Source organism: Oryzias latipes, chromosome 6, assembly GCF_053564925.1.
Source record: "Oryzias latipes strain Hd-rR chromosome 6, Olatipes_Hd-rR_3.1".
NCBI classification, from domain to species: Eukaryota; Metazoa; Chordata; class Actinopteri; order Beloniformes; family Adrianichthyidae; genus Oryzias; species Oryzias latipes.
Genome location: NC_136242.1, coordinates 8,829,263 through 8,851,583, shown reverse-complemented (window position 1 = coordinate 8,851,583; position 22,321 = coordinate 8,829,263). Strand labels below are relative to the sequence as shown.

Here is a 22,321-nt window from a genome sequence, read left to right as displayed (position 1 = left end):
TTACTGCATCAACACTGAAACGCCCATTTAGAATAGAAAACTTCCTTTTTATTTTTTATCTGTTCTATGACATGCATTATAAACTATACAGAATGTATAATACATAGCCTCTTGAACGAGCAGTAACTTTTAAGCTGAATTTCCAAAATAAAACTTTATGGATCTGAGAGTAATTTAAAACACTACAAATTGAAACAAGTGCATATTGCAGGAAAACGTCCATCAGGAACCAAATCAACACCTAAAAACAGCCTTCAGTTTGAGTATTTAACAGCACTGTTCAGCCCGAATAACCTCAAAACATATAAAAACAGTGTGAACGATGTGTCGAACAGCTACGAGCAACAGTGGCCTCATGCAGTCTCTTTCAGGCTGTCTTGGCCTCTATCATCTGTTTGTTTGCCATCCTCTTCTTCAACAAGGGGGTAAGGACGAAGGTCCAACGTCAGAATGCGGCTGAACATGCATTCATCAACCTGTGAAGAAGAAATTGATTTTTTACATCTGATCAAGCTTTCTTTTTTTAACTTAACGGGTAACCGACCGGTTCTAAAAGTTTCTCACATCTGAATAAACTCCCAGCAGGCCATCGGACCGGGAGAAAAACTCCTGCTTGTGGGAGATGGCGATGACCTGCATGCTCTGTCTGGACTGCTCTCTGATGAAGCTGGTCACCTGTGGAATCACACCTTCACAATAAAAGTCTGGACATGTTCAGTCGTGCAGGATTTACATGACAGTGGAAAATGGGAACTCTTTGTTGGAATGCATTTGCTAATCAAGTTATTTCACAATGGTTAAAAAAACGTCATGTCTGAAATCACTTGAGGGGAAAAAGTAATAATGTTTTAATGAAAATGTGCAAAAAATATTTGAAAATTGCTTTTATTGTTTAAAGACAAAAGGCCAGGAAACAACGTCTTTCTGTTCTTTCTGACACTGGACAGCACATTCCACCCTAATGTCAGCAGAGGTATCCAAAGCGGTTCGAAAAATACCACTTTGGAGTTTTCCATAGTGAGGAATGAACATTGTAATTTACCCTAAAGCTCCAAAACGTTGTTTTTGCATGGTATAGGCCATTAAACACTGGTATAACTGGTTAAGGCATTAAGTCCTGAGCACCCTCATTGTGGACTGACTGTCACGGATGCTGTGGGTTTGCTGGGTTGTCTGAGTCCGTGGAGGCTTATTGAGTGTCTTGTAGTTCCCTTGACGCTTGTTCAGCCACCTTAACCCTTGTGCTATCCTAGGCACGTTAACATTGGGAGTTGGGTCATCTAGACCCACTAGACAGTGCTCTGAACCTTTTTTCTTCAATGATTTGTGATCTTCACTGGTGTCCATGGATTCCATGAAATCTTTCCACCTTTATCCACCTTTGTCATGGTAGGGTGAACACGTCAATGTAAGGGGGGGTCATCTAAGATAGCACAAGGGTCCTGGGATGTCAATAAAATGGAACGTACCATTGCCGTGCGAGTGGTAAGTGGACTGTGAAGCATTGGTGTGGATAATGTAAGTTACACTCACTTATGACTTGAACAGCACTAACGGACCCCTGACACCAGGGGTGGGCAATTATTTTACCTGGCGGGCCACACTGGGTTCTAAAATACAATAGAAGGGCCGGACCAGGAGCAGATGCGTGGAGTGAGAATGATATAACATGGAATGTAGATGAAAACATTTGGATTGAAAATTATATCCTAAAACAGAATATTCTAGAGTTTTCAGTTTAAAACTTTTATTCCCATTTTGGATCTCTTTTTTATTGTGAAGCCCTTTGGAACCTTCAATGAGTTGTAAAGTGCTGTATGAATAAAGTTTCATTCATTCATGATCTTTTAATAAAATAAATATCACTATTTATGAAACAACAATGACCAAATAACACTCTCTCTGATACATAAAAAAACAATAAATAATGGATCCTCTGCCGTCATAATTCCACAGAGACTTTGAGCTCGTCACGCGTCTCACAGTTTGAGCAGCTGAGCATATATCTGTGTTACCCTTTCACCAGAACAGAGTTCCTCGTTTATTGCAGGAGTTATGTTCTAAAAATAACCGTGATCGGTGAAATCCACGGAGAATGATTACAGACGTTTATAATAATAAATTTTATTTATATGGCGCATTTCTAGACACCCAAGGTCGCCTTACAGATAGAAAACAAAAGAATACAATTAAAAGAAAGACACTTTAGTTAAAAACAAACAAAAAATGGAATAATTAAATTAATTAGGGTGGGTATGCTTGTCTGAAGAGATGGGTTTTCAGATTTTTAGCAAACTGCGGGAGTGAGTTCATGTTCTGCAGACCTGAGGGACGTGAGTTCCAGAGCTGGGGGGCAGAGCGGCTGAATGCTCTGCCCCCCCATGGTGACGAGCCGAGCGGTGGGTGTAACAAGCTGGAGTGAGGAGGCAGACCTAAGGGAGCGGGTGGGAATGGCAACAGAGATAAGGTCAGACAGATATGGGGGAGCGAGGTTATGGGGGGCTTTGAAGGTAAGAATAAGGATTTTATAGTTAAATCGGCGAGGCACTGGTAGCCAGAGAAGCTTCTGTAGGACGGGTGTGATGTGCATAGTTGAGGGGGTTTGTGTTATGATCCGGGCAGCAGAGTTTTGAAGCAGTTGTAGTTTGTAAATAGTTTTGTAAGGAAGTCTAGATAGAAGGGAGTTGCAGTAGTCCAGACGAGAGGTGATGAGACTGTGGACTAGAATGGCTGAGGAGTGAGGACTGAGAGAGGGGCGGAGACGGCGGATGTTTCGGAGGAGGAAATAGGCCGTCCGGGTGATGCTATTTATGTGGGCAGTAAAGGAGAGAGTGCTGTCGAGGATGACACCTGGATCCAGCCCGCAGGCCGTATTTTGCCCACCCCTGCCTTACACAGTACACAGGGTTTGAAAAATTAAAAAAAAACCTGTACGACATGCCGCCTCACCCACCTCTCCCTTACTTGTATTTGCGTCTTAAATGGTCACTACGACCTGACGCACGCAGCATATGCCCGTAGAAAAATGTGCACGGATGTTTCCACCTTCCAGGCTCACCAAGTGGTCTACGACGTCTAAATGTTGTGCAGACCACCTCTGTGCCCCGTACAGGTTTGCCATTTTCCGTCCGCAGACGGCCCGTATCCACCTGTAGAGGCAGCTGTGACTGAGGCCTTACCTTTCCGATGTTGGAGTTGTCAAGAGCCGCATCCACCTCGTCTAGAACAAGGAAAGGTGCCGGGCAGAAGCTGAAAGAAACACAAACACCAACTGTTACAGGGACAGCAGTCTTTCACTATGTAGTGTTGAACTCCTATGATGAACTCTCTTATTAACACCCAATGTCATGTTTTATACCATGGTCCGGGAGAATACTCGATTCTGATTGGCTGCTGGGTGTGCATTAAAACCTGATAACCGCACGGTGAAAAAAGAAGTTCGGTCAGCTAGCTTAAATGTTTTGTATCACTGCGCCGGCTTCTTTAAAACAACCTTTAGCCTCATCATCTGGACAAAAACAAGCGGTAAGAGGAGAACTTTCTCTCTGAACTGATGCTTTATTCAACCCATCAGGACGATCAGCACATATATATATATCGCCGAATCTTGACTGCAGCGGTGGATGCGCCACATCACATAACATATAGTCCGCTTTTTGCGAGAAAAGCGATCCAAATCGGAAAAAAAAACAAGAATTAAGGACTAAAACCTGGTTAATATGTATTGCTTTTGTAAGTGACCATGGTATAAGCGGGTTAATGGCCTTCCAGGTGTGCGGTTATTACTTTTTAACACACTTTGTGTCGGACGGTTCAGGCTTCCACAGCGTGCGTTAAAAAGTAATAACCGCACACTTCGTCGGCCATTAACCCTTACTTAAACAACTTACTTCACACACGTTTATCTTTATTCTTCATCATGCTTTTCTGTAATCTCACTTCCTGCAGGATTTTATTGGGAATGCAATGTTACCTTTGTACCGCAAACAGAAAGGCGAGAGCTGCGATGGCCTTTTCCCCACCGGACAGATTGTCCATGGACATGAAGCGTTTACCCGGTGCCACACAGTTGTAGTTGATGCCGCCTAAATATGGCTCATCTGCACACTCTGCAGTCAGAATGGCCTGAATGAAGACAGAGTAGCGTTTACAGTGTGTCCATTATTCATTCACTCCTCGTTCATACTTGGTGATGGTAACCACTGATGTAGCCACAGCTGTCCTGGGGCAGACGGACAGGGGCGTGGCTGCCAGTTCACGCCTCTGACCGTCACCGGGAAATTCACACACATTCACACACCAGTGGAGCTGCACTGGAAATGACTGGGGGGAGCGGGGATCGACCCCCTCTTCTTACAGTACAACAGTACCGGACAACACAAATGTGTTTATTTCAAGGAAAGTGTCCACCCTCAAATGCAGCTTAGCCAGAATAAACAGAGTTAACCCTGGAGGTCAGATACCCCCTCCACACACACACACACACATACACACACTCTCTCACTATCTAATTCTCTGCCTCTCTCTGACACACACAACTACTCAGTGACGTGCAGTGAGGTTTACGGCTGGTGAGGCACTGACTCCTCTGAAGTCAGATCTATGATTATAAAACGGAACATTTCACCATTTATCCTTCAGCTTTTAACTGGTAATTCTTCATATATCATCAATATTCCTCTTTTAATGACACTTACACCAACAAATATACAAACATTGGGACAGAGCATCCTTCTGTTGTCTAAGTCAGTGTTTTTCAACCTTTTTTGAGCCAAGGCACACTTTAACCTTGACAAAAATCCCGCGGCACACCAGCATCCAAAAAAAAAAAAAGCAGAAATTCATGGTCTGGATTGATCGACAGCCCCCCCCCCACACGCCCGCAATCTCACGTGCATTTTTGTGATAATTGTGGCAGAAAAAGCAGGAAGTTGTGGCTGTTTTTTCTAAAAGATGAAATGAAAGTTAAATTAATAAATTTAGAAACTGTTTGTTTGTTGTGGTTTCAAGACGTTTCACAAGGACAACTCATTGTGCGCTGAGACTGTCCCTTTAAGCCAATGCATCATGGGAGATGTAGTGTGAAACTACCGAAAAAGGGCAGAAAGACTCGCGTCTCTGAGCTTCATTGTTTTGTTCACTTGTTCCACAGTCTGACACCGGACTCTGTGGAAAGCTACACCGCTAAAGACGAGCTTTAGCTGGTATTTCTGTTAGAACTGAGAGACTTTATCAGCAGAATCAGAACAAGGAAGTGAAGACTTTAAGCACTTCTGATTGGTCAGACTGATGACATGTGATTAAGCCTTCAAGAATGATTGGCGGAGACAGTTAAAGGGGCGGGACTTTTCCTTACACAGTTATAGCTGCAGCTAAATCGTGGTACCGTCATTCTTATCAAAATGTCTTTAATAGAATCAAATAAACACAAAGAAAAAGTAATTTTAAGATCTTTTATATTCTTAACTACTCAGTGTTTTATCAGGGCCTGTTTGGATGAAGAGCTGATTTCCTGGAGATGGAAAATGTTTTTAGATCAGTTAATGAGGGCAATTTCCCACGGCACACTTGGCCATCTCCCACTTAAACACTGGTCTAAGTAATTCATATTCACAATAAACACATTAAATACATTACATTTCAGATGATGTTCTAATTTTATTCTTGTTATTTTTCCCTCCTTGGGTTAATGCGGGACAGGAAGCCTGGTTAATTTGTTAAAGAAAAAAGTTTTGTTATTTATTTGTCAGAACTTATTTCATTTATTTACATCAAGACAATAAAAAAACGATTACATTTTATAAATTAAGAGGAACAGATAAATGAAAACCTTTCATCTGCCCCTGTTGTTTAAGTCTTTAAAACATTTGAGTGCTAAAAAGTAATCTTAACAAGAAAAATAGCATGCCAAAATTTGATTCAAATATTAAACAAAAGAATGGTTTGAAATGGAATCAATGCAAAAATTAGGGAATTCTAAAGCTTCTCATGAATACACTACACATTCAAGCATTTTTTACACACAAACTATTGTTTTTTGGAAAGGTATGGTAAAATAAAGGCCCCCAAAAATTCCTTTGTAACAAGTCGAGACTGAAGAGTCGAAAGAGCCGATTCTTTCTCGGGAATCGAATGGAGAGAAGCGGCTCCCGAGAAAGAATCAAAGGGCTCATCCATCACTACATTTGACCTGATCCACTTTGCTGTGTGTGTCTGGGTGTGTTGGTCTGACTTTCTTTAGAGATTAGACTTTTTTTGCACTGCCTATGCATGAAAAGGGTCGAATAAATAAAGTTTGATTTGAACTTGTGCAGTTTCACTGAAAGCCTTTCTCAAGTGGAGCCTCTTTCAGAGCAGCTTTGCCCAGAAATTGTCAGAGCCAAAAGGAATCAAACCCTTGTCCTGAAAACGCTGCATGAATTCTGAAACTTCATAAATTTATTATTCAACATTAAAGTCCCACTCCAATCATCTTCTAAACTATTCTAAAAGTGTTCCCAGTGGTCTTTTAATTATGATTATACAATTTTTTCTGGGGGGGGGGGGGGGGGGGGGGGGGGGACGTGCCATTTTCTAGGACATAGTTTCTGCAGAGCGGCAGGAGTTCATTAGAAATTTACCTCTCGGTTGTGGGTGGGACAGTTGCTGTGGAGAAACCCGCCCCCCATAACTGAGAGCTTTCTTTATGGCTCTACCACTAGCTTACAGCCCCTCACAGCCCCACACTAACATTAGCGGTGCAACAAAAATGCAGAGCAACACAGGAGCTATCCAGCTGTTTAGATCCAGATTCCAGCTCAGACGAGGAAAACAAAGACGTTCATGGATCTATTTGTCTACATGGATGCATCAGAATGGAGCGGCGCAGAGAGCTCATGGCCCGGCAAGCAGTGTTTCCTCTGCTCCTGATTTACAAAATGTGAATAAATAAAAACTCAGAAATGCATTTTTTAACTCAGAAGAAATATTCCAGATGGGTAAATTAAAGAAAAGAAAAAGTACTGGGACATACAAAATTGTTTACAAGTTGTTGTCTCACCTGCGCACTGCTGTTCTTGCAGATTCTTTTATAGATTTGGTCGATGACGACAGAAACGTGCTCCAAACAGCGACTGAAGCGGTGGAAGCGCTGTGCTTTAACCTGCTCAAACTCCAGACTGCACTTCCTGGCTGCTTTGGTGCTGAGATCAAAGGCTGTGAGTGAGAGGAGAGCCTCCATAACAAAACACAAGGACAAACACAGCAAACAAACAACACTGGTGTGTCCCATTTCTGTTTGAACCAAGGCTTGTGAACAAAACCACGTGAATAAAGATCTCTTCAAACATTGGTCAGGAATTATGAGGGCGGGCAAAGCAGTGAGAGAAAGACTAACGGAAGTCCTACAGTTTGCAATTTTTGTCGGGATAGTTCACTTATTTAAACGCTATAATTCCCTGACCAATATGTACAGTTAGAGCTGTGACGGTGTCGGATTCTTCATCACCGCGGTGATGAACCACCAGGGGGCGCGGTGTCGCGGTTAACCGCAGCCCCCCCCCCCCCCCCAAAAAAAAATCCCCCGGCGGCCGCATCAGAAATAAATACAATTACAACGTAGTATTCTTTATTAGAGTAACAACTAACTACTACCTAACTAATGAACTAACTATATATAAAGCCCATATAGGTGTTGTGGATTGACTGTGACTGTGTGGGTTAGCTCTGCATGTAGGAGGAAGGTGCGCACATGTGTGTTGGGGGTGTGTGTTGATCCCTCTGCAGCGGACCGTTCTCTAGCTGCACGCGAGCCTTCACCTGTGCTCTTTGGTACACACATCTTCTCAGAATATTAAGGCGGTTACTGAGGAGACGATAGCTAAGAAGTACTTTGTTAGCTATCGTCTCCGCTCGGCACTGCGCTGATAAGTGTGTATAACATATAGATTGTCGGGAAAACAGTGTGGGAAGCAATGTGTGTCACATTAAAATGAGTCTGCATTCATATAGCCACATTTCAATGAGTTCCTCTACGTTTGCGGCTTATGGTGCTTCCTTCCTACTCTGTTTACATCCCATAATACCCGACTGCAGTGGCGTTAAGTCCAGTTGTTCTGCTCTGAGCACAAAGCCTATTCAGACTGTGAAAAATTCAGAGCGAACATTGGAAACGGGTGGGTCAGAGAGAGCCCCACCCTGGACAAGCAGGGAGGGGCTTCTTCTTGTTTTGCCACTGTTTGCTGGCGCATGTCCGCCATCTACAGTTGGCAGAGGTGAGAAATGTCAAAGTGATGCTAATCTTGTGAATCTTGCTCCAGGCTTTTTCTTTCATAGCTTTATTTAGAATTGATGTCAGATAACTCCAGCTGGTGACAAACCGGGATTTTCTCCTCTATCAATTTTCAAGCAGTTGGCAGTTCTGTGTATCTAAAAGAGATCCCACCAACACATCAGAACTAAATCCGAGTCCCTGATTGGTCAAAGTTCAGTCTGGTTTACCTTACGGTTCTATCTTGAGTTTGAGTCTGTAGATCTGTGTGCACTCACAGAAAAAATTGTAGGTCGACAAATTGCCATGGCAAAAGCCCAAATTAAGATGCACTTCCGAACATTTTTGTGTTACAGCTGCAGAAGAACATAACTCCAAAATTACCATCTGTCACTTCCTGCCACTTGTCCTTCACCTCCCTCATTTTCTCCAGGGCCTTCAGGTTGGGTGCTGTGGTGTTGTGTAGGACTCCTTCTGTGTTTGAGACGGATTCTCTCAGCTTCTCCAGTGCAGCCTCCATCTCTTCTTCCGCCTGGATACTCTGTCAATACACATTTTTATTGTTGGTGCATTGGTAGGACAGAGATGAGATGAAGACGAGTTTGCTGGCTCACTCTAAGCTGTGACTGCAGGTCAGAGTAGTCGATGAGGAGCTGCGCCTCTCTCTCATAGATGTTCAAAGTGGCTGCAGTGCTTTCTGAATCTGTTTCCAGCTGCAAAAAAGACAATCATTGAGTGGATTTTCAAGGAAAATGTGAAGTTACATTGATCCTCAACATGCTTCAATAATTAAGCAGATGGCTAAATATTGGGATGCACAGCCATGCCTCACCTGGACCTCGCTGATTTCATCAAGGTTCCCTGACAGCAAAATGATGGGCAGACCTTTTATTTTGCAGCCCAGCAGCAAGTTGTGTCTAGCCAGGCGCTTCTGCTCCAGAGCGGACTCTGCAGACATCACTTCACGCTGAAGCTTCAACGAGCATCTACAAGAAAGCAACGTTGGCTAAAAGTATCTGTTTTTCTTTTCAAAGTCAACAACACGTGACATCATCTGTTTTCTTTCTCTGCGTTTATCTGCTTTTGTCTTTTTGGGAGACTTGAAATGCATTTAAATCTGGGTCAAGAAGTACAAATAACAACCGCTCAACAGGACATGCATATTAGTCCATAACAATTTGTACTTTATATTTAAATGGTAATCAATATTACTGTATTAATCCTATTCCTACTTTTAAACATTTATCAGTCACTATTGATGGTTACAGCTGAGGAAAGGCAGGATCTCCTGTAGCAGTGGAGTGGATGAAGCCTCTCAATGAAAGCATTCTGTGGGTTATTGTGTTACAAAAAGGATCCTCAAGATTTTTCATTCACATTTTTTTTTTTTTTTGCTGATGACGTTTTTTTAAACAACCAGAACAGAACCCAGAGGAGATTTCTTTCTCCGTTTTCTAGTGCTGCATAGAACACATGACTGCAGACCGAACAGTCAATACAACACAGGAACACGTCTGATGAAGTCAAACAACAAGGAGTTTTACTTGTGGATCTCCTGAAGGGTCTTGGTTTTCTGGTCCAGCTCTGCTTTGACGGCATCCACCTGGGCTTTTTTAGACACCAGCTTGTTTTTCAGCTCTGACAGTTTTTCCAGTCGCTGCTCCACCAACTCCAACAGTTTGATTTCATCCTAGACGCAAACACAAACTGATGCATTCTGGGAGGGTTTAACTGGAGCCAAAATGAGTTAATCTCACAAAACAGTGACTATGTATAGAGCTTACAGAAGGTACCTGTCCCGGTTTTAGTCTTCTTGCTTTTGTGTTCTGGTCCTCTTTGGTTTCTGTCATGTTTTGAGTACAGTTTCCTGTTTTACTTTGAAAGGTTTCCTGTGTTGTTGTTTCGAGCTTTGCTTTTGGCCTCCATCTGTCCTGAGTGTTTCAAACTGTGTCTCGTTTGTCTGCATGTATTTGAGTCCCGTCTTTCCATTCCTCCTGTGCTGCTCCATAGTCTTAGGTCTACCCAGTTTCTGTGTATTTCAAGTGTTTCGAGTTCGTCTTGCATGCTTAAGCAATGGTTTTTGGTTTTTAGTTTTTGTTTAAGTAATTAAAGCTCCTGTTAAACCTCCTGCCTCCTCCTTTCTGCCTCTGGGTACTCCCTCAACCCCCACCATAACGGTACCGTATTTTTTAAAACAACAAGTCGCTCTGGAGGGTAATTCAGACTTTTAGGACAAATGTATTTAGCAAAATATGCTAAGGTGTACATCTCTCACATAAAATGTTGTTTTTTTCAACTATCCTACAAAGTCCAGAGGCAAGTTGGCAGCAGACAACAGCTTCATGCTAATATGTAAACCAGACACTTACTTGTTTCCGCTCAGAAACTATTTTCTCATCCTCACTGATGTTCTCCTCTAGCTTGTGAAGCTTCTGTCTCTCCTGTTCCAGATGCTCTTCTTCATATTCCAGTCTTGTTTTAAGGCGACCACACTGACTTTCAAACTCCATCCTAAAGCAAGTGAAAAAAAGCCTCATGGTGATGCAGTGCTCTCAATAGAATTCCCACAGGTGTGGCACAGGTAAAAAACAAAAACCTTGTTGTGACAGCTGTACCGTTTCTTGTCCAGCTCTGCTTGCTGCTTCAGATGCTCCTGTTCATACTCCCTGATGGAGTCCACTCCGATCTCAGCACAGAAGTCAGAAAACACCAAGTCCTCCACCTGAAGGTGGAAAACATGCAGCCACTTAAATAACAGCAGAAAAAACAGTCGGTGCTGGTACATTTACAAGATTACCAGTTGTACAGTAATGGAATCTGATCCTCCTCTTTAGAACTACAATGGTTTTTTGAGCACAGTTTTTATGCATCATCACAGGATGTTTTCACCTTCATGCTGCAAATATAAAAGGCCTATATCATGCTTTTCTTAAGCCTTTCAATGTAAACTATTTCCAAATATATGATCGCATATTGCCTTTGGCACAATTAAGAACAACTTTTTTATGAAATATGAATTATTTTCGTGAACTCTTTTCCAACTCAGAAGTAGGATAACTCGATATCTGAGATAAGTTGATTTTGCAGGGTATAGGCGCTTTAACAGATTTTCAAAACATAATGTTTTTCTTAAATACAAGTGTTGTGAAAGAAAAAGGAAAGTAAGTCAGTAAACTATTCTGATGTGTCAGAATAGTTGTCATGTACCGGACGTATAGTTGACATGAAGAAACCAAACCAAAGGAAAGGACACAGACTTTATACGAACAGGGACACTGGCCAAAAAAGGTTACCTGGTCAATCTGCTTTCTAATCTTCATCATCTCTTCATTCTTTGCCTCGAGACTCTCCTTCTGCATCTCAAACTCATAGATCAGGTTTGCCAGTTCACTCTCTAATCGAGAGATTTCCTGAAATCAATAAGAAAGAGAAGCATAAATATGAGACACAGCGATGTCTGACGCCTCACTTCATGTTTTCATGGAGCACGTGATCATCATCCACACATACCGCCTGACATTTAGGAATGGCTTTCTTCTCCAGATGTTCAAGATCGGCTTTGGAGTATTTGAGGCGAGTCCGAGCGCCCTGAGCCTGCGCACTGATCTGCTTCAGCTCCGACTCCTTCCTTTTCTTTCTCATCAGATCCTGCCCAAGAAAGCAAGATACGTTTTTGCTGTATTTTTGAGAGTTTCAGAAAAAAATAAAGTCCCTTTAAAAAAAAAAAATCTCAAAGAGTTTCTGAAAGTTTACAAAGCAGAGGTGTGGCTCACGCGTAATTCACTGGTGAGATGCTCTTTGCGTTCCTTCAGTAGCTTGACGTCCTTTTCTTCCCAGCAGCGAGCTTTGGTTCGTAGGTAACTGGAACCTCCTGAGATCACGCCTGACGTTTTAAACAGAGTTCCATCCAGACTCACTGTCTGCAGAGACACAAGCACTTACTACCACTACAGCCTGGTCACATGACGACCATGATTTCATGACACCTTCTTTTCATTTCCTTTCTGTTCCTGAATTTACCTTGACGCGCTGCTCCTGGTCAAAGGCCAGACTCCTGGCATCCTTGATGCTTTCACACACCAAAGCATTTCCACAAACATACTGCACCACTTTCTTCAGCTGTGCAGCGTTGGTGGACATGTTAAACTGCACAACATCCACCACCATCTTGGCACCAGGAATCTCTCTAAGTCGCTCATTCAGAGGGCTCACCTACACACAGAGGCCATGATGGGCTGTGCACTCAGCCCGCATGTGTGGAAAATCCTTATAGGAAGTAGCACGACACTTTCAACTAACCACCAAGTAGTCGATGGGCAGGAAGGTCTCAGGCTCAGCTCGTTCTGCCTTCATGAAAGAAATGCAGTCGCGAGCCGTTTTCTCAGACGACACCACGATGGCGTTCATGTTGCTCCCAAACACCTTGGTGACAGCCAGCTGGTACTTCTTGTGGATTGGGCTGCACAAGTCTGATAACCGGCCATACTGAAATAAGACAGAGCTTTTCATGAAAGGTTTTGATGCACTGTACTGAAAAACACCAAAACTGGGTCAGCAATCCTTGAAGTTCACTTTGATTCTCCATAAACAAACCAAAGGAGGCTGGTAGAGGTGCACAGAACTAGTACACAAAGACAAACTAGCTCCTAAATCAGCAGCCATTAAAAAGCAGTCCAACTCCTGAGCCGCCTTTCTTCAACCCTGAGCTGCATGCGTTACATATTTCCCTTTCATACTGCCGTTGCAAAAAACAATACAGTTGGGATCTTTCTTTTCTCTGGCTGATTCATAATAACCCCAGGGTGATGTAAAAACTCAGTGCTTGCGTGCACATCAATAGTGCGCAGTGCTGTTGCAAAATGAGAGCGTTCTCCTCCTTATGCTCAAGCGCTGACAGCAGCACACAGTAGCTTTGCCTGAGCTTACATTAGGGGTACATAACCACTCAATGAAGATGTGAACATCACTTTCTGTGAAGATAAAGCTCTGATACCAGAGCACATGTATGGCTTTTATTTCCATGCTAACACTGTACTGATTTGCTCTTTTGTTCACTATAGTTCACTGCAGAACCTTTATTACTACTTTTACCAACAGAAAACCTGAATTGTATTAAAATGGTTTGCACAAGACATTTATGGGACTGGAAATGGGACATAAGTTACATTTAAGGATTTTTTGGGACCCTTTTAAGAACACTTGAAATCTAATTTAACCCATTTTTCTTTAAAAATGATATTAGGTGGGTTAACCCACAGACCAAGCGGTCCACAGAACACATTTCTGCGGTTATTGTGTTACACTGATGTCACCAGGGGTTCTTATGGGTTAAGATCGTGTTTACACAGATATTTGAACAGCCAGAATCTGCCATTTCTTGCTCTACACACGCAATTTGATCACTTAGAAAGGTGGGTTTAAAATGGACACCTTAGAAGCTGCGATGGAGAGGAGAACTTTGAATAAGCTCATATCCATCATAGATAATCCTGAGCATCCTCTCCATCCTTTACTTGACGGACAGAGGAGCATCTTTTCCAAGAGGCTAAGGCAGCTTCGATGTCGCACCAACCGCACCTCCATCAGACTTTAAAGTCAAACATCAAAGTTATTTGATGTTTGTCTTTCTGAAAGCTGTTATCTGACTGATTGCGTCCCTGATTTTGTCTCTCATAGTTTGTTTGTTATGGAGCCTGTACACGGTAGCCGTAACAACCACATTTCCCAAGCTGGGATCAATAAAGTATCTTTATCTGATCTTTGATCTCCATTGTGCCAAGCTTAGATGTCTTTCATAAAGATTTCAAATAAACAGTTTAACTCACCTGTCATTCATTTGACCTTTCTCAATTTCCAATGAGCACAAGCTAATTAGCTAACTGAGCTAGCAAGAAGGAGTTAGCTGAGGTTAAACGATTTACAACCAGTTAACGTTCTTCTGACTCAACACATCCTGGAAATGCGTTTTTTATCGACAAGAGGACACATCATGTCGATGCGAATTTATGACACTATAAAGCTTTTTTTTAGTTAAATTAAATATTAGATCTGTTAAGACTTTTTAAGGATTTTCAGACATCCTGTAATAAAGTTAAGGAGATTTGTTTTTCCTCCTTTATTATGTTCCTTTTAGCCTGAAATTTAAAAGAAAAGGTTTTTTTTGTATTTCCTTGTATTATTTTTGAGTTCTTTAAAAGGGTTTTGTTACATTAACTTTGTAAAATGTTTATTTGAATGTATGTTCAAATAAAACTTACACTAAATGTATTTCAGTCAGACAACTCTTGCAGTAAGAAATATTTATTTGACATTTTTCCACATTCTTTGAGTTGGCATTCACATATTTTCGTTTGGCATAAGGCTCCGTTCAATTCCATAAAACTTCCATAAAATTCCATAAAACTTTCGGGTAACAAAACCCCCCTTTACGGAGCCCACAGGTGGAAGCCGGGGAGGAGGGTGGGGCGAAGAATGAGCGCTGAAGGTAAGAAAGAATGAACAACCGCGCACCTGGCTTAAATAGGACGCTGAGCAGGTGAGTTAATTAACTGAACCGCCCTAGGGTATTTACCTGAAAAACACTGCAGCGAGTATCTGCCCGAAATACGATAAATCGTCATTTTAATATTTTTTCCTGTTGGTTGCATTTTATTGGTACCAGCAATCCTGCATAGTAATGGATGTAAGCAGGTTTAGAAGATGGATTGATGCTGTGTTGTCATAAACCTTTAGAACGGTGTGTGCAGTTTTTGTCAATCTTACCACATTTTCTGGAAAAAGTCGACAAAGTTTTTCAAGCAGCTCTCTGCGCTGGAGCTGACGTCTGCTCTCGTGGCTGTCCAGACGAGCGTTGCCCAGCTCCTCCATCACCTGAGTCAGCTCGTGGTTCACCTCCACGCTCCGCTGAGCCGCCCACTGAAGTTCTGCACTGAGCTTCTCTTCCTTCTGGCAGCAATCTTCAAGGGATGATCTGATGCATCAAACACTAATGAGTTCCATGTGTTCACATAGATGTGAACCACTTTGCAACAAAACGTACGTGCAGCTCTTGATGTACTCTTTGAGTTTCTCTGATCTGCTTGTCATGTCTTCCAGGTGAGTCAGGCTGTTTCTGATTGCAATCTGCAGAACGTTGTTCAACATATTTTAGCTTTATGTCTGTATTTTGTGGTATAAAGCACAACTATGCAGAACTGTACCTCCATTTCCTTCTTCCTGCGCTGATCAAAAGCTATTTTTTCACTGTTTGCTTTCAGCTCCCACTGCAGCTTCTCTGCCTGCTGGCTGAAGACAGCCCCCTGCTTACGGACCAACTTCTTCAGCTCGTCGTATCGCTCCACCTGTAAAATGGGAAGTGCTGAATTGTAATTGAACAAGAGCTCGTTTCTAACCTCCATTAACTGGAATGTTGCATCACCTGATCTTCATTCAGCTCAATGTCTCTCCTCTTTGAAGCTCCTTCTTGCTGAACCTGCTTCTCATAGCTCTTCCAGGCCTTTTCAAGCTCAGTGATTTCAAGTTGATCTTCTTTCAGCTGCTGCTGTTTGTGAGTCAAGCACTTTCTCTTTTTCTTCACGGCACAGCGGCCCTCCTCAATCTTCTTCATGTGATGAGATGTGTTCACTTTGGCTTTGACGTACTGAGACCGAGACTGGGACAGTGCATGTTCCTGATCCCTGAGCAACAGATGGATAGATCGGGTCATCCTGGATCATCACAACCTGTCTGCTATGTGTTGTTTACGGCTGTGAATTTAAATACGCTGAACAAACCCTACCTGATCTCTTTCTCAGTGTGCTGCTGCTCTCTAGTGAGGTGACCGTGCTCTTTCTTGTGAAGTTTTACCATCTGCTCCAAGTTGGCCAGTTCACTCTTCTTAACTGCTACAGCGTTCTGCCGTTCGCTCAGTGTATCACTGATGGTATTGATAGCCTTCTCATTATAGTAAAGCTCAGCGAGGCTCAGCTGTAAGCGGTTTTCATGAAGCTCGTCCAACAACTCCTGGTATTTCTGAGCCTGTAAAGTTGAGGGGGAAAAGGTCAGCAGAGTCTGTCTAACTCAAGGGGGTGTTAAACAGGTGTGTGTTGTTGTCTGTTGGGTGGATTGTGGTTTTCTATCCTTTTTTTGATTCTTGTTTTTCCTATTATCTGCTTTGTATGCTTTCTGTTTCCACCTTTTGTTTCATAATATTTTTCATTTAGTAAATAAAAGATTAATACTTTGTGACAAAGCCCAATCTTTTGAATTTTGGTTCCTAAACCAAACTTGACAGTCGAATAGAACCACTGAACTTATATTTTCCTCACAGTTAATGTCCAAGGTCCCAACCTAAAGGTTTGCTTTGTAAAGTGAGGGAATTGTTCCTTTTTAAGACCCACTGTAATAAAAATTGTGTTGCTGGTGTTCTTCACATGTTCTTATTGGATTTTTCTCATGCTGGACGACAAATATAAAGAAAATAAGGATTAAAGCAGCATTTCTTTTTTCAAAATTGTTGTGAATCAGGAGAAGATGAAAAAACACTGCAATAAGAGGGGGGGAAGTCTCTGTGCCCCGCTCCATTCTGATGTATCCACTTACAATACATAAAAATAGATCCATGTACGTCTTTGTTTTCCTTGTCTGATCTGAAATCTGGATCTACTGTGTACAACTGGATAGCTTCTCTATTGCTCGCCATTTGCTGCACCAGTAATGTCAAGTTGGGGGTGTAAAAGGCTGTAAGCTAGCGGGAGAGCGCGTAAACAAAGGGTTGATGGGAAATAAGCACAGCCTTCCTCCCCGCCACAACTCAGAGGTGAATTTTTAATGAACTCCTGCCGCTCTGCAGAGTCTAAGTCCTAGAGAACGACACAGGTTTTATGATTTGGATGGCATAATCGTAATTAAAAGAACACTGAGAACACTTTGACAATAGATCAAAACATTTTTAGAGTAGGTCTTTCATTCACAGCATAAATTGTCCAATAAACAGTATTTGGAACAAATTGCAGCCGCTCTGCCTGCCCATGAGTGTGGGAGTATCTAAACCATAGACACTTCCAGTAAACATTAGCACCAACGCCTGGCAGATCTGCAAATTAAAAAAGGATTTTTCTGAATTTTTAGTCAAAACCCTGACTCAAAAATCAGAGTTTGAACCGAATTGTGGTGAAAGAGAAGCACTGCATACCTAGTGTCTCTGGTGAATTACCAGGATAAGGAGGAACTAAATTGTTGGTGATCATATGGTACCTCACCTCTAGTTTTTCTTGTGAAACCTGTTTCTTCTCCACGGTGGCAGATTTCTTCTTGTTGAAGTGAAACTGTGTGTCCTCTTTGGCCTTCAGAAGAGCTGCCTTCTTTGCATTGTACTCTGCAGCATATTCTCTAGACTGACTGATGCTTTCCAACATTTTGGTCCTCTCCTTTGGATCCTTCAAAGCAATCAACTCCACCGTGCCCTGGTGAGGAGCACAGGGAATAAATGACTTCTTTAGGGGTAGTTCACTCTGGTCCTTTTCTGAAGCTACCCAACCTTGAAATCAATTGTAATGCCTGATTTTAGTTTAGGGATCCTCCCACAAAGAAACCAAAGTGCATTTTTGATCATTTTTCAAGTGCAATCCTCTCAAACAGGTTGGAGTAATTTACTTGCATTACTAAGTCCTTTTGTGGCCTCACTGATTTCTAAACATTAAAATCTGTCACTTCTCATTCACTTACAGTAACCTGCATTAGGCTTAAGCCCTGGGTTCTGTCCTGAGCCAATGCACTTTATCGTCTACCTTTTACCACTTGGTTACATCCCAGCAGGCGAAGGCCAAGTGGGCCCCATATGGTTTAAAAGTGGGCAGAAAATGTGGCCCCCAGATGGGTTTGTCTGCAGTTTCCATGGTGGCCCCACCTGTGTTTGCCCACATTGGCTTTAGTGCACTCAGTGCTGTCCACCGGGCAGCTGGCTAGTGCGTCCTGGACGCTCCGCTGCCCCGTGGACAGCTCAGTTGTCCACGGGGCAGCTGGCTAGCATAGCGAGCTAGCCCATTGAGTGTCTGAAAGGAAGCTTTTAAATAGAATATGGTATCATTATTGTGGTATAAAAATAACATAAGATCACTAAGATATTTCAAAACCTTCTGACAAAGACTTCTTGCTATCATTTCCAAACAATGATAAGGATGCCAGGAGAGTCAGGTAAAAGTCAGTGCAGAGGATGTATTGATAAAAGCGCATTTTACCTGAAACACCATGCAGTTCTGAACTTTGGTCATGATGCTAAGCTTTTCAAGCTCCTCGATGTATTTGGCTAAAGTAACACGGACACCATTGATCTGACACTCTGTGGAGACGCCTAGAAAAAAAACATAAACAATCACAACTTAGGTCACGTGACTGCAAAGGAATATATTCATATATTCTCCATATATCCACATAGTAGCACCTGCCTTGGAGTCATGTATGTATTCCTGGCTTCCTTAATAACTTCATCAAACCTGTTTGGTTTTTTTGTTATTTTTGCTCTATATTTGCTCTATTGGAAAAATTCCAACAGTTTGTGAAAGCTGAGAATTTGCACATAATTGTCAATATCGTGTCATTACAGTAATCTCCCGAAGAAACCTGTGAACAGCTCCTTTGTTTACCGGGAAGACAAACAGAGCGGTGGAGAGATGTAGAGAGCGAAGCTGCAACAAAGAGAGTTTACAACAGCGGAAGAAGAAGAAAAATGTCAGCAAGACTACGCTCGTGAGCAATAAAACTTCCAGGCAGGTTTAGAGAAGATTTTGAGACTGAAGCAGCAATGGAAGGAGTCACTTGTGGTGAGAAAAGGTAACGTTTAAGGAGCTGCATTTCTGGGTTGATTTTCTGGATGAATCACGCCCTTGCTAGCTTGTTTTTAATCTAAAATACTTACTGAATGAGGGAATTTCAAATGTAAAGTACCTTATATTTGACTTATAAGTTATCTTATAATATTAGCATATATTTATGTTTGTTCAGGATAAGCTGAATACTATTTTTCTTTTAAGTTTCCTGTGTCCTGTGAGAGCCTGTGGGCTGGAGCGGATGAGATGCTGGAGGGCCAAAGAGGGAGTAAACATGGGGATCACATGGAGTAAATTGTGAAATACTGATAGATATTTTTCTGGAAAAAGGAGCAAAAGCATTCATTTACAGGACATTCTCTTACCCTTTTTAAAGTCTAAATTCGCAAAAAAAAAAAGTCCAGGCGGACATTTTGAGGTGTTACAAGGTTAACCGTCATTTTAAGCAGTGGTCCCCAGCCTCGGGGTTGAGGACCAGTATCAGTCCCTGGGTCATTTGGTATTGGCCCGCAAGGGCAAAAATAATACATAATTTATGAAATAATCTCTGTTTTATTTATTTTGTGATTCTTAAGGAAGTTTTATTTTGTAAAACAACTGGATTTTCTCTTCTACATCAATCTATGACTCCCTCTTGCAACTTGTGATGACATTCACCTCAGTCGTGTGTCTTCAGTACAATTGCCATAAACATAATTTGGTACCTTCTTGCAATCTAGCTAAATTAACAATAACAAAGTCTTTGAAAGGTTTCTTTTGACAAGAAAGGAGTGAATGAGGAGACAGCAGAAGAGTCTTTGACTTCAGAGAAAAGGAAACCTAACAGACAAAAGAAGACGAAGTTAGTGTCCGGTTAAGCCGGGAATATTTTTAACACATCTAATGAGTCCTACACTAAATTTAGACTATAATTATTATCATTATCAAGTTACATAAATTATGGTTTTAAAATTGTCTCTCAAAGGTTTAGGAAACCGGAAGTTAAAAGTATCAGACGGATGCTAACTTCAAAATCAAACTGGCAGATCTCTGAAAATATTGTCTTATGTGACCTAATAAAGCTTTGGGACTACTAATTTAAGGACATATTTAGGGGAAATTTGCATTTCCAGGACAAACTACATACACAGAAAAATAGAAATAGTCAAATTTTCTCCATTTTGAGTCTGGTGGTAAATTCTTCTCAATAACAAGATATTGTTGTTATGTAAGGTTATGGACAGTTTATCACTTAACAGCAACCGAATAATCCTGAAAACCGAAAAAAGATAAATCCACAGTGATTTATTTTATTTTTTTTAAAGGCTGAAGAATAAAACTGACCAGTGATGATGCGACAAAAGACGGTCTCTCGCTCCTGGTCGTCGCAGTACCGCACTGCCACCCGCGCGGTGTCAGAGATCGGGCGGCCGACGTTGGCTCCGTGGATCAGGTCCCTGAGGTGTTTCACCCGCAGAGAAGCCGCCCGCTCTCCAATAGCGAAGCTCAAAGCATCCATCACATTGGACTTACCTAGTGGAGGGTTGGGTGTTTTGAATTATAAAGGGTAACGTAAAATATAATAACTGCGTCATAACTGTTTAGGAGACTAAGCTATACAAGTTAGGCTAATTCTAATAACCACTCTGATTCCTGTGATGTTTAAAATAAAAGGACATTATATCCAACCTTTGCACGTTAATATTCATATTTACGCTTTTGTGGTAGCAGAAAATTGTTTTTACCATGCGAAAAATATCGATTCAAACAAGCTAGCAGCTAACAGGAATAAACTCACAAAGCGAATTAGCTTTTCTAAAGTTCACCCACCAGAGCCATTTGTTCCAATAATGCAACTAAACTTCATAAAAGGACCGATAACATGCTTCCCACGCCAAGACTTAAAGTTTTCGATGTCGAGTTGCTTCAGATAACCCATTTTTGGCGTGGAGAAGAAGGAACATCCAAGTACAACACTGCCTGCTGTTCAAGTCGGATGAGGAGCGATCTTCAGAGGAGTTCAGAGGCGGGAAACGACGACAGACGTTGAAAAAAAAAATCTAAATTCTTGGCTTGTAGTTTTTCCTGTCTCCTTTAGTTTTCTCATTTTAATTAGTTAGTTAGTTAGTTAGTTAGTTAGTTAGTTAGTTAGTTAGTTAGTTAGTTAGTTAGTTAGTTAGTTAGTTAATTAGTTAGTTAAACTCAAATTACATTAAAATATTTGATCAGATTAAATCATTTCTTTAAAAAGTAACTTGTGATTTCACATATTTTCAACACAGCTATATATGGCCAGATAGATAGATAGATAGATAGATAGATAGATAGATAGATAGATAGATAGATGGATAGATGGATAGATGGATAGATAGATCAGTGGGTGGGTGGGTGGATGGATGGATGGATGGATGGAAGGACGGACATACTTTTGTTGCACTTCTAACATCAGGTTGAGTGAGGGGTCTGCAAGCTATTGTGAGAATGTGGAAACAGATGGGTCACAGGAAGAAGAGGGAGGGTTGCTTCACAGTGATGCTCCCTTCCACCACTCAGAGGGGCCCAAAAAAACTTTATCCGATTATTACAAACGTTTACATACGCCACACTTTCGGCCGGGACAAATCATTTTGACATGTGCAGAACTCTAGAAAATACCGGAAACGAACGTAGAAGAAATATTGAGTTCCGTTGTAAACAAACCAGCTGCATCATAGAGCGAGATGATCTTCTAAACGTGCTTTTTATTATTGTTATAATTATTATTAAGGGCCTGTTTGCTCATAATTTTTCTTTTATCGTCTTTGCATGACGCAAAGCCAGTGCGGTACTGACCCACGATCAGAATAAATTGTTTACATGCACCCCGATCGGATCAACAATCGGCATAACCCACATATCTCGATTAGAAAGAAATTCTGATCAGAAAGAGTCTGATCGGGGCAGAGTTTCCCGAACGGCGTGTTTACATGAGCCATTTTATTCTGATCAGGCATTTATTCCGATTACTTTTGTCCATGTAACCGCCGCATTGACTGAAAATAAAATTAAAATCAATCCTCCAAAATGCTACTTAGACACCGCTCATTCCGTGAGACAATTAAAGCGATAATGCAAAGATGGGATTGCATTTTCGTTTCCACATCCACAGTGCAAAAAGGGTTGCACAATACATTTCCAGTCAGCAGTTCCAGGAGGAGGTAGGGCAATGACATCAATGCTCACGCTTCTTCTGTCACTACTGCGCGTATTTGTCGTTGGGATCCTTTTACACAGACTGGGTTGGAATTTC

At 41.7% G+C, this 22,321-nt stretch overlaps 1 protein-coding gene across 2 annotated transcripts; it reads right to left on the bottom strand.

The window, feature by feature from the left end:
- Positions 1–26: 26 nt before the first annotated feature.
- Positions 27–21,089, bottom strand: smc1b (structural maintenance of chromosomes 1B). Of its 2 annotated transcripts, NM_001104854.1 has the most exon segments (51): positions 27–476; positions 565–675; positions 3,180–3,249; positions 3,974–4,050; positions 4,052–4,068; positions 4,071–4,125; positions 7,040–7,165; positions 7,167–7,194; positions 8,633–8,644; positions 8,646–8,660; positions 8,662–8,665; positions 8,667–8,685; positions 8,687–8,718; positions 8,720–8,752; positions 8,754–8,776; positions 8,778–8,789; positions 8,863–8,885; positions 8,888–8,937; positions 8,940–8,956; positions 8,959–8,961; positions 9,081–9,107; positions 9,109–9,234; positions 9,793–9,807; positions 9,810–9,819; positions 11,637–11,658; positions 11,759–11,896; positions 12,022–12,168; positions 12,269–12,460; positions 12,548–12,733; positions 15,011–15,030; positions 15,033–15,037; positions 15,039–15,218; positions 15,288–15,370; positions 15,448–15,588; positions 15,666–15,883; positions 15,886–15,906; positions 15,908–15,924; positions 16,026–16,108; positions 16,110–16,158; positions 16,160–16,216; positions 16,218–16,264; positions 17,488–17,583; positions 17,586–17,613; position 17,616; positions 17,619–17,623; positions 17,626–17,633; positions 17,636–17,680; positions 17,683–17,691; positions 18,466–18,578; positions 20,377–20,565; positions 20,863–20,971. In NM_001104854.1, coding segments are annotated over 51 exon segments (3,237 nt in total). In that variant the 3' UTR covers positions 27–353.
- Positions 21,090–22,321: the final 1,232 nt, after the last annotated feature.